Source organism: Crinia signifera, chromosome 9 (genome assembly GCF_055691185.1).
Source record: "Crinia signifera chromosome 9, ASM5569118v1, whole genome shotgun sequence".
NCBI lineage: Eukaryota > Metazoa > Chordata > Amphibia > Anura > Myobatrachidae > Crinia > Crinia signifera.
This window is the reverse complement of record NC_139225.1, coordinates 3,670,987-3,683,565: the sequence shown is the minus strand read 5'-3', so window position 1 is coordinate 3,683,565 and position 12,579 is coordinate 3,670,987. Positions and strand designations below refer to the sequence as shown.

Here is a 12,579-nt window from a genome sequence, read left to right as displayed (position 1 = left end):
GAGAGAGATAGAGAGACAGAGAGAGAGATAGGGAGATGATATTACATTCCAAAGCCAAATGCAGCAAATGTAACTCTCCAAAGAAAAAGAAACCCCAATCATCCCCTCCATTATTTGTCTAGGTTATAGTGTAAGCTATAAAGTAAAAGTGATTGTACAATTGGTTTATTCATGACCATTCTCTAGTATATTTCTGCAATATCGGTAACGTAGACTGTAACAGCCCTTTACAAATGCTGCAAATAAAGTTTATAAAAAAAAAAGTCCCTGCGGCGTCTAGGGGTTTCCATAGGAACCGGCGACCTTTCACCTCGCTGATGATGACTTCCGCTCTCATACTGGAATACACCGCAGGGTGCGCTGGGAAAGGAGGTCAGTATCCGGTGCGGGCTCAGCTCTATGTGATGATCATGTTTATGTTATACCTCATAATGTGACACCTCTGTCCCCTGCACACATTCCCTCTAGTGGTGGGGTGTCCCGGGGAGGTGGGGGAGGGTATGCCTGCCTGCCCGTGGGCTCTGCCGTTCCCTGGGGTAATCGTGTACATAGCTCTGTGTACATTGTAGGGAAGTCACATCATGGTTGCCTACCTGACCCTCTCCTTCAGGGACACAATGCTCTGTTCCTGGACTTCCCTGGTAATGGATGATTGCCAGCACCTGTGGGGTGACACCTTCCTTATTGATTAACTATTTCACCACAGGTGCTGGCAATCCTACATTACCAGGGAAGCCCAGGAGCAGAGCAACTTCTCCCTGAAGGAGAGGGTCAGGTAGGCAACCATGAGTCACATCCATAGTATGCTGTGCTAATAAGTGCAATTAGAGCCGTACTAGGGCACATATTAGGTGTTGACTTTGGCAATATAGATAACTATCCGCATCACATCCACCCGTATATTGTATGCTACAGTGGTTCTCAAACTCGGTCCTCAGTATTCTAGTTTAAAACGCATGCGATGTGCTAAAGCAGTATACGTTTATGAACTAGAAGCGATTTGCTGCGGGTGGAACTTGCCTATTCGCTAGGCTGAATCTGCACCTATATTTTCTACCTATATGGACTATATAGTCCATATAGGTAGTGCATATCATACCGTGTGTATGCCCCATTATAGTGGTCATTGTGGATTAGTCTATTGTGGTAATAAAGAGAGGGGGTATTTGGAGGCTCTAGTACGGATTTAATAATTTCGGTGAAGTGTTAAAGTGGCCAGTGATAAGGCAGAGACCGCATTCAGTGCCTATCTGGTAGTCCCAGGATAAAAGCGTCTTAGAACCAAGTTCATTATTTGATACAATTATTCACAGTTGAAGATGTTGGAAATAAGCAGAATACAAGATCCTCTGATGTTGTTTGTAATTTAAGACATCTATTTTGCCTGTAATCTGCTAGCCCAGTGGTTCCCAAACTGTGCGCCTAGGCTCCCTGGGGTGCCTCCAGACACTTGCAGGGGTGCCACCAGTTGGTTGTTCAGGGCAATTCAAATTATTTATAATCAATTATTTATGGACAAAACCAATGCTGGTGGCTGCCAATAATAAACTATATACAAACAGAAGCAAATCCTGCCCTTTACCACATAACTGACCCTAAGAGTTACATATTAATACAATCTACTTAATTTTATAAATATTTTGTTGGGCCTAGGGGTGCCGTGAATAAATTCTAATACTCTAGAGTGCCGTTATTCGAAAAAGAGTGGGAACCCCTGTGCTAACCAATAACTTTATTTCAATAAAAGAAGTTGGTAAGTCTACGGCATTCTGTTTAGCAACAGTGAAAGATGACAAATCACTGAGGGTATAGAGCAGAACATTATCAACCTCTTGGAGTGAGAGACTTAGATAACACTATGGAAGAGATGATCGGGAAAATACCAGAGTTTTGCATCAAAACTTTCCTCTTCTTTCCAGGGACCATGTTTTTAGACTTAGAAGATCATCAGACTTCAAGTAAGAAGAAGAAAAAGCAGAAGCCTTCCAGCATTGGTGACTCTGAGGATGTGTCCTTTACCGAACATAATATGCATGTAGAAGGCACTCGGAGACATAAGAAAAAGAAGAAACGTGTAAGAGATGATGATAGATGTCATACAGAAGATCATTTGTCAGGACATCCTTTGGCTTCTGATGACCACAGTACAGTAAGTGTAGAGGTTGCATGTCTGCAGACTAATGACACAGCCAGTGAGCACGAAGACCAAGCGGCAAAATCTACAAGGAAGAAGAAAAGGAAGAAGTCCTTACATACGTCCATGGATGAAACGTCTACAAGCTTGTCTGAAACTGATGGCGGCACCAAAACGCCAGTAAAGAAATCTCTAAAGAGAAAGAAAACTGAGAATAGCAGAGACCTGATACGGGATCATGAGGAGACACCCGGGTTGGAGAGATCTGATACCTCTGCTTTTGGAACAAATCCCAAAACAAAAAAGAAACCGTCAAGGCCCCATCGCAATACTTCCCCTGAACCTTCAGCTTGCAGAGATGGCGAGTTTGAGAATACAGAACATAACGAGTAAGTTATATGATGAGAAGCCAGTCATATGGGGGTGAAATCTTTACATCTGTAATAACAATGTCTGTATATGGTGGAGGCAGCTGTTTCCCAAGCTTCCCATTTTTTTTCCCATTTAATTATTAAATGTTTATTGGTATAACTTCATCAATAGAAAGTGTCTGATTCTATGGGGTCTATGTGCTATGTAGGTGGGGTGAGCAATTGGCAGAGAAAATCCCTGTACATCCTGCCTCTCAGTATGTACATAAGGTATTTTCTCTGTCCACAAGACTACAATATCTCACTGCAAGTGGGTCGCTAGTGTGGTCATAGGGGGTTATTCTGTGTTTATTATCTGCGCATGTAGTAGTCGCGCCCGCATTAATGCTGCTTACACACATAATGCCCACAGTAGTTGTGCCGCTTTCACATACAGTATAATGCCCATAGTAGTTGTACCTGCATTAATGCTGCTTATACACATAATGCCCACAGTATTGTGCTGCTTACACACACAATGCCCACAGTAGTTGTGCTTCTTACACATTGCCCCTTAAACACATAACTCCCACAGTAATAAGGCAGCTTAAACACACAATGTCCATAATAATAGTGTCCCAGTGCCCACAGTTCAGACACAGCACTATACTTACCTGAAGCCCTGCAACCACCATCGTCCCATGGGAGAAATTGTGTTCTATGGGGGAAACCTCATGATGTTGTGCTCTCTCCCTTCACACACACTCCACAGGTGTCAAATCTACTGAGGGAGGCCCTGTAGAGCTTATGTTATATGACATTAGAGTAGATTATACATCTATCAGACATTGTGTGTATGACCGTTTTGTGTTTGTTTTATTGTTCAGCGTTAATCCAGCTGCAGCAGTTTTCATTAAGAAGCGCAGAAAACGCTCAGGACAAACCTCCGATGTGGATGAGTCCTCTGACCACCACGGTCACAGTTTTAATGGTGACGACGCAAAAAAGAAGAGAAAACTCGATGCAGATGTACAAGAGACGCCAGAAAGGGAGAAGGGTACGTATAATGCAAACTGGGGCGCAGAATAATTTTCACCAGTTTGTAATAGAATAAGTGGTAATTATTATTCCCAGTTGTAATAACTTTTAAAGCTGGCCATACATTAGAACAATATCAGGCCTGAACGCACAATTTCGACGGGTCGTGCGATCGATTGTGTGCACATCGGGAGGTATATATGTACCATGCATGGTCCCGTGGGTCGAGAGGTTGATCCTCAGATCATACGTGCTGCTTGTATGATCTGTCAGCTTTGCTTGCGGTCGTAAGCAGATTGCTCGCATTTATGACATACATACAATCAGGTCGTATACAGATCCTTCTAGTGTATGGTCGGCTTTAATTTGCAAATCTTCAGTTAGTCATACCTTGGAATTTTCTTGAATTACCTTGCAACAGATCTAAAGTGCAGATAAATTTAGATTTGGGTGAGTTATTTTATTTCTGTGCAGGGTAAATACTGGCTGATTTATTTTTACACTGCAATTTAGATTTCAGTTTGAACACACTACACCTAAATCTACCTCTTTCTGCATGTTACATCTGCCCCACCTGCAGTGCAGCATGGTTTTGTCCATTTTGGAAAAAAAACAGCTTTTCGTGCTGGTCTGAATAACCCCCTATGTCCTCAGAGGATCTGACCTAGGCTTACAAGCTTCTGCTGCAAATCGTTCCCTGTCAGATATGTTTGCTGTAAAATCACAGGTCTGCGTTGCTGTCAGAACACACGCCAAGCAGCAATATCCGTGTAGCGCTGAAGTCACCCAACAGAAGCCATGGCCCCTAGTTGTTTTGTACTAGTAGAAGTCTCTTGTTGACAGGTCCGGTTGAGTGGCATCAGGGCAAAACCCACACTGCCACAGACTGGCGCCCACTTATAGTGTAACTGCCACAGATGGTGCAGACCCATTGGATAGGGACCTGCTTATTTCCAAGGCTGTCACCTTGTCCTTCTCACAGCCGAGATCCTGCTGTGCCTGGCTCCAGAAAGTCTGTTTATCAGTGATGTTAATCCATAGAGTCTCTCTGGTTCATTCAAACAAACTTGTCCATCCTAATATCAGGGCATCTGTCACCTCTGACCAGAACTGACCAGCTAATAGCCAACTGTGGCAAAGTGCTTGCAGCAGGATTGCCGCAGAGTCTTGCACCAGTAGACAACCCTTGCAGACTGCGTGACACCTGTCAGTTGGGTCTATAAATCTGTTTAAAACAAATAAGGTGGATTTAAGAGGAACATAATAAAAATATATATATATATTTATAATAATATAGCTGCTGTAAATTTCTTGATATTCAAACCACGTTTTCCAGATCATAGAACGTCTGAAGCACAACAGTTGCTGGACTGTCTATCCTAGTAATAGATCTATTTTTTTTCCAGTCCAAGAGATCATTCTTTTTTCCACCAGTCTGGCTATCCAGGTACCAAATCCCCCCTTTAATACTGTGTGTCCTATTCTGTAAGGCTTCTAAGACCATTCATCTGTGTATGTCTGTATTTAAATCAGTACTTACACCAAGAGACCAAGAGATACAGTATGTGTGAAAAATCCAGATGAGGGTTTATTTCAAGCTGATATTCTTCTAATGATGCACAAAACAGTAGGCGAAAAGATAATTTGCCAGAGCTCAACAGGAACCAACTGAAGGTTAAAATGGCAGACACACAATGTGCCAGAGAGAGGAAGAAAGGCGGGGCTAATGACATTAGAGCCTAGCTACAGGAAATCAGAGGGACAGTTTTCACAAGGTGCAAAGCTTTGCAATAGTAACATGACAGTAACATAACAGCATATGAAACACCTCTGTCATGGGACATGACACTTCCTATTGCTAAGATCTGTGTAATGCAATGCCTCCCAGTAAGACCACAGTAGGGATAGAGCAGGACATAGAAAAGAGATTATAGAAGTGATCTGAAACATACCAGAGTTTTTTTTTTAATAAGACTTTTCTTATCTATACAGGGAACATGTTGTTTGACAAATACACTGACTCAGAAGATCATCAAACTTCAAGTAAGAAAAAGCAGAAGCCTCCCCAGCATGTTGTCCACATCCTGGAAGATGACGCGTCGGCCTCAGATGGAGTTAGAGAGGAGACTCATGAAAGGAGAAAGTCTCATAAAAGCAGAAAATCAGACACTGACGACATGTCATTTACCGAACATAATACGCACGTAGAGGGCACTCAGAAACATAAGAAGAAGAAGAAACATATGAGAGATGATGAGAGGGGTGATACAGAAGATCAATTATTAGAAGATCCTTTGGCTTCTGATGACCCCAGTACAGTAAGTGTAGAGGATGACAGTCTGCAGACTACTGACACGACCAGCGAATGTGAACACCAGGCTGGAAAATCTAAAAGGAAGAAAAGGTTTTTACATCTAAAGGAAACTTCTAGAAGCTTGCTGGAAGGACCGGACGATGCCACAGAAGCCCACTGGGATTCTTCCCCTGTAACGGACCGGGCTCCTGCTGAACCAGCACCTTGTAGTGAACTTGATGAATATCATAATGCAGATGATAGTGGGTAAGTCATGTAAGGAGGAGTCGGCCCTAAGGCATTCACTTAATTGTATTCCATTTAATATCTGGGAACAATCCTTCCAGAATATTGAAATTAACATTAAGCCGGCACGGACTCACAAAGAGAACTCGTCTGGCACTACATGCTATACAAAGTCGGACCTCTTATCATAGGTTGATGCTGTGTGCTAGCTCATGGGCTTAAAGAGACAGAACCTCTGCAAGATCGGATCAATTACTGGGCATCTAGGGAATTAACGGAAAATAATTGGCTTTCATATTGGAGAATTGGATACAAGAAAAAAATGGTAGATAGATAAAATATGGCTATTTAGACATCTGTGGCCAAATGTAAAAACCTCTGAGTTTGGGGCCCGTGCGTGATGCTGGCGGAACTTAGAGGCTTTTTAAAGGGGTGATCAGTTACAAGGCATGGTTTTCCCATGCAATTCATCGCCCCTTTAAAAAACCTCTGAGTTCGTCCGGCAGCCTGCAAGGCCCCTGGACTCGGAGCCCATTACATGGCGATCTTGAACAGTGTGACCTTCCGCACAATTCTCACGTTAAAGGACGAGCCTCTGTTTCATTATGTTTATTATTCTATCCTAGAGTAGAATCAACTTTATTGGCCATGGATGCTTGCACACACTTGGAATTTTTTGTGGATTACAGTGCAGCATCAGCAGGGATGAAGGGGGGGGGGGAGAAGTTACATACATTACATTAAGACATTGCATGCGGGGGACACTTACCCGCTGAGCTGCACAGCGCCTAGGCAGCCATCAGCGGCGCCAATGGACGTTGCAGCAGCCAGGTAGGTAACAGTATAGGCAAAGACAGTATAGCGGAAAGTACAGTTATCACACTGGGGACACGGGGTTACATATGGCTGAGTGCACAGTTCCTAGGCAGCCATTTGCAGCGCCATCTTCCAGTAGGGGGAGCCAGCGTGTCGGGTGATGGCGGGGGGGGGGGTGTGGAAGAGTGTGCTGAGCCCTCCTTACCGAGTGCTGGGTCCTTCCTGCCTGTGCGTGTGCCGGGCTCTCCCGTCAATGGGGAGATGGAGCTGGAGGTGATCTTCCTCCTCTGGGGGGGTTACAATGCTAGCCCTGCTGCTGGCTCCGGGCTGCGCTGGAGATCTCGCAGTAATAGCGAGATCTTGCGCATGCCCATTACAGCCAGCCAGGGTGAAAGTACGATCACGAATGCGCAGGGACGTTAACGCTGGGCATAACGTCTCTGCTTATCAATGCTGGGGGGTTAATGCATTCGGTCGCTACGGGTAACCACGCTATGCAGGAGAAGCAGGACCCGTTATATTTATACATCTGTCCCATTGCTTTCCCATTCATAGCTACAGCTATCATCATTACAGCAATGCCATGAGGGATGCAGGAGACCCATCTGAACAGGCGTCCCTTTGCCATATGCACAACAGCACAAATGTATAGCTGCATGCCCTCAGCACTCACAGGATGCTGCCATGTTCTCGTGTGTGCTACAGTAAGTTAGCTACCTAGAAAATGTTCACGTCACTGAATCAAAGACGCGGTTATGGTCGTGGCCTTCATCAAGGTGTGTAGACATTGGCAATTTGTAGTCTGCCTTTTACATTTTGGTGACTTGAGAGTCAGGTACAGTACAGGTGAGTTTCTCAGTGGCTGACAGGTAAAGAACAAGGACATAGTGCAGCCTGAGTGCCAGAGACTAATAACTTGGGATTTATAGTAACCAGATTTGGTTTCTCCTTCCGCTTTGGGTGTGCTGACTTTCCATGTGGTCCGATGTTTGTTATAGGTGGGATGTTGGAGGCGTTACAGGATTACTTTCTGCATGTAACTCGTAGCTGTTGTGCATAGAATGTTGTTTAGTATTAGAACAAATATAAAGTACTTTTGGGACAATTGGATACTGTGGTTTACGGGTAATAATTGCCATAGAAAAGAAGAATACATTTAGTGCCTAATACCCATATATCTTATATAATGGATAATTGTGTCCTCACAGGACGGGTCTGTCTGCAGAAGATACAAACGGCAGCGTCTTGACCCCACCAAAGCAACGTAAAAGGGCTTCTGCTTTTCCGTGGATACGTGATCGGGACATTGCACTGTTAGAAGAGGTCGTTCCCAATGTGAGGTCTCTGAGTTCCCAAACTTTGCAATACTTAATTCAGAATGAGCTGGAAAGAATCAAAGAAGCTAAACTAAAAGGTAGGTCTGATGCTGGGTACACACTGTAAGATTATCTTTCTAATCTGACTAGTTGAAATGAAAATCTGGTCATTTCTGGGAGCAAATGACAACTGACCGTTTTACTCCCAAACTTGGAAAAGCGACAAAATGCTTGTTCAGACAAAGGGCGGGATGTTCTAACATCCGCACCCTACATCACACGCCCCCCCCTCCGCCGGGTACCGCATTCTTAATAACCGCATATGCACTAACATATGCGATTAGTAACGCAAGGGACAGCTCTTTCAGTAAGAGATGTCCTTTGCAATGCGGCTCCTGAGACCCGGGAGTCCCTCTGCATGCGCAGAGCACTGGGGCAGGGCGAGTAGCATGGTGGGAGGGATCCGTGATGGATCCCTCACACAGCGCTGTGGTAAGAAGCCCATAGGCTTTTTTAGGGAATCGCCAGCAGAAGCTGGCGGTTCCCTCTGCAGCGCTGACCCAGCGGAGGGGCATTATAGAACATATGGAAATGCGATAAACCCTGGTTTTTACCGCATTTCTGTTTTAGAGCATCCCGCCCAAATTGTTTATAGCCTTTTGCTTTAACCAATTTATGCAGATTACATTTTCCCAAATTCCCAATTTACAAATTGTTGAATGTAATTGTTCTCAAACATTACCGGATTTTCGTTCCAACCAGTGCGATTGGGAATATAATCTTATAGTGTGTATCCAGTTTAAGGGTTTTTTTTTTTTTTTTAATTTTATTTTTAGATGTTCCAAACTTTATTTGGGTACAGAAACAAGAAGGGTGACAAGTTGGGAAATACGACAATCTCCATGTATACCCAGGCACAACCACATACATATTCAGAATAGCTCTGTCACTTTCTCCTGATACAGAGTCAAGGCGTTTAAACCTTGTACCACAGAAAACATTTCAAAATAATGTTGTGCCTAAATCAGCCCCTGTCTGCGCCCCAATGCTTCAGTGTCCCCCATTGGACTCTGTGACCAATACTTAATATAAGTACAAATTCCACTGTAGATATGAACACACGCTCATATGTTGATCTCCTAGTCCTTTTGGGAAGTACATGATTGTCTTATTTACAATTAAGTCCTCAAAAGTTTCCAGTTATTTTCTAGTTGGGCATTGCTAAAGTACATACAAATAAATGCTTTAATCTGTTTGACTTCTCTTCCCCATAACCTGCTTCCAGCAGTTATGTCAGTCCTAAATATTAGGAGCAAAGTCTTTTTTTTTGTGTGAGTTAATTGAGGGGGCACGTTACGCTGTCATTGGGGTTTGCACAGGTCTGAAGAGGCAGACCACCCCTTGGCACTTTCTCATAAACTGTATCAATCCTTGCACCAGTGATAACATAAAAAATGTATACATTATCTGGTGTTAGGCACAATTAAGTACATGATTTTATTTTGAAGTTGTGGTTTGGGCTGGGGGTTTTTTTGAGCAAATTCCTATCCAATTTTTTAATAAAACTTATCGGTAAAAGTAGGGGACACATGATGACGGGACAATCCGTTCAGACAGCACATATTGTCTAAAATCTGAATGTAAAATGTATATATTGAAAGATAACCGTGATGACATCACTTCCCTATGAAACTGGTTTTGTGTTTTACATTCCAGGAATTAAATTTGCAACTGGACGATTCAAACCCGCGGAAGACGAACAGATAAAGAAAAACGTCGAGGAGTTTCTGTGCTTAACAGGCTTGGAGTCCGGAGAAATGCTCTTTCACAGCTACAGATTCCCAGAACTGAAGCCGACTATAGAAAAAGTCAAACGGAAATTCCTTTTTCGACAAAGAATCGGTAATTTTATTTTGTTTTAATTTGATCATTTTTTTTTTTAAAAAAAAAGGTCAATTTTAAAACCCAACAAAACCAAAAAAGTAGTAGAAAAAATGGCGTCTCGATGTGCATTTACATAAGATCTGTGGTTAGTTTTGCGGCAGATGAGAAGATCACAAATTCAGGAGCTTAGTGGTCAGATCAGAGATCAACGCACAGGAAGCCAGTTGGTTTATGTCTTAAACCTAATTTATTTATTTTTGCCCTATTCTAAATGTAAATTTATAAAAAATAATCAGAACATTTACTTGGGGTACTGACATCATTGCTCAGCCTCCAACTGACGTTAGGTTGGTGTTTTAAAGAAGCGGTTCTGTCATTCTAGTGCGGTTGGATTTGCTGTCATTGGTAATTCCTTGGACTCAGCAGTGCTAGCGCTGTATGGACATCGAATCATATTTTTTTTTATATACTGTATACTTTCTTTTAATGAAGCCTAAACAAAAAATTGAAAACCAGAAATTCCGTGTCCATGAATATAAAGTTCCTAGATATCCAAAAATATACTGGTAGGCTAATTGGGTCCCAACATACTTAACCCTAGAATGTCTGTGTGTGTGTGTACATGTGGTAGGGAATATAGATTGTAAGCTCCTCTGGGGCAGGGACTGATGTGAATGTTCTCTGTACAGCGCTGCGGAATATGTGTGCTATATAAATAACTTAATAAATAAATAAACTAATTCTATTTCAACATAAAATGGTATGCTGCAACATTACAACAATAAATCAGAGAATTTAGCTCAATGAGGTATATCAATACAAAGAGAGAACGAATAACGATAATGATGTGGGGGGTGGGGGTGGGGGGGGTCTAGGTCTATCGCCAAGCCAACAGCATCATTTTTATTTTAAGTTCTCAGACACTGTAAGATTGATACATAACAATGAATTTGTCTGTAATCTATATGATTATTTGCTTACAGCTAAAGGCGTGTATCATACCATGCAAGAAATAGCCCACCGAGGACCAAAGATATATGATTCCTCTGGTACTAAAGGAAGGTCAGTAATTTGCTGTTGACACTGATTTTACTGGTTCCTAGTGATGGGAATGTTCATCCAGCCCATGTTATGGTTGGTGCTGTGCTGTAGAGAGCTCATCAGCCTTGTGATCATTCTCTCCGATGAGCCTGGCAGGGTAGACACGGTGGGCATCGGCTGTCAGCGGCTCCTTCTCCGCATCTTTACACGGTGGAGCCAGTGTCGGCCAACCTTATGGCTCAGGCTACAATGGAGCCGTCGCAGCTCACCACCCTCCGTGCCAAACTATCCTCTTTGATGCTTGATTCATTGGCACCAGAGGGTCCAACGGAGTCTCATGGAAGCACGGCCAGTGCAGGGTCTTCTGCACTGTTACTTCTTTGGGCAGCCCCACACGTCACTATCGCCTGGTGATTAATATCCAGCATGCTGGATAAATCTAGTAATATCACCAAACAGGGCCAGTGTTCCACGTAGGACTCGGGGGCAACCCAGCTTTTGATCCCTTTTACACCCAACGTCCACGGCACTGTAGGAGGGGCCTGAGCCGGCGCTGGGAGATGAGAGCATCTCCCAGCACCTGCTTTTCGGCTTATATTGCACCGCGATCCGGTGCACATTTTCCAGTTCACCTGGCAGGTGCACTCATTATTCACTGACACATTTAAAGGGCCACAGGTGGAGCTAATTATTTAATTTGTGATTCTGTGGGGAGATGTCAAATGTGCACTGTTGGGGGTACTTGAGGACCAAGGTTGAGAACTGCAAATCCGGGTTTTTACGCGCTGCCGTACAAAAACCCAGGTTATTAGGGCTGGTGTATTAATCTTACGATTTATTAGTATATGTGTATTTGTTTACATGATACTTTCTGATTAGCTTTGTATACGTTTACTTACTGTAGTGTGTTTTAGTTTCACAGATGAAGAGTTGAAAAAGTTAAAGGAAAGCTGCAAGATTCATGGAAACAATTGGACCAACATTGGATGTCATATTGGGCGAAATCGTACTTCAACTCAGCTAAAGGCTTCTCAGCTCCGGCACAGTAAGTGCTGGTTGTGATGTGTGACTGTAATTACACCCCCCCCCCCCCCCCTCCTCCTTAATACTTTTCCAGCATCTTTGAGGCAGTCCTCGCTGAAGTTGGCAGAAACTATAGGGACTAAGGGCCTTATTCAGATCTGATTGCAGTACAAATTTGTTCTCAAAATGGACAAAACCATGTGCACTGCAGGTGGGGCAGATGTAACAGGTGCAGAGAGAATTACATTTGGGTGGGGTGTGTTGAAACTGAAATCTAAATTGCAATGTACAGATAATGCAGCCGGTATTTACCCTGCACAGAAACAAAATAACTTGTGCAAAACTAACTCTCTCTGCACATGTTACATCTGCCCCACCTGCAGTGCACATGGTTTTGGCCATTTTTGAGAACAAATTTGTAATGCGATCAGATCTGAA

General features: G+C 43.2%; 1 protein-coding gene across 4 annotated transcripts in view; it reads left to right on the top strand.

Moving 5' to 3' along the window:
- Positions 1–315: 315 nt before the first annotated feature.
- TTF1 (transcription termination factor 1) overlaps positions 316–12,579 on the top strand; it is a 28,448-nt gene continuing 16,184 nt past the window's right edge. For 2 of the 4 annotated variants that reach the window (XR_014460981.1, XM_083160920.1), the window contains exons 1-8: positions 316–372; positions 1,920–2,523; positions 3,372–3,541; positions 5,515–6,082; positions 8,086–8,291; positions 9,910–10,095; positions 11,061–11,139; positions 12,033–12,163. Coding sequence is in view for 3 of the 4 variants with exons in the window: in XM_083160920.1 (XP_083017046.1) it covers positions 318–372; positions 1,920–2,523; positions 3,372–3,541; positions 5,515–6,082; positions 8,086–8,291; positions 9,910–10,095; positions 11,061–11,139; positions 12,033–12,163 (1,999 nt within the window). In the remaining variant the exon portion in view is untranslated. Of the gene's footprint in view, positions 373–396; positions 537–754; positions 776–1,919; positions 2,524–3,371; positions 3,542–5,514; positions 6,083–8,085; positions 8,292–9,909; positions 10,096–11,060; positions 11,140–12,032; positions 12,164–12,579 lie in introns of those variants that run through there. The other 2 variants (XM_083160922.1, XM_083160921.1) reach the window with 2 other exon arrangements.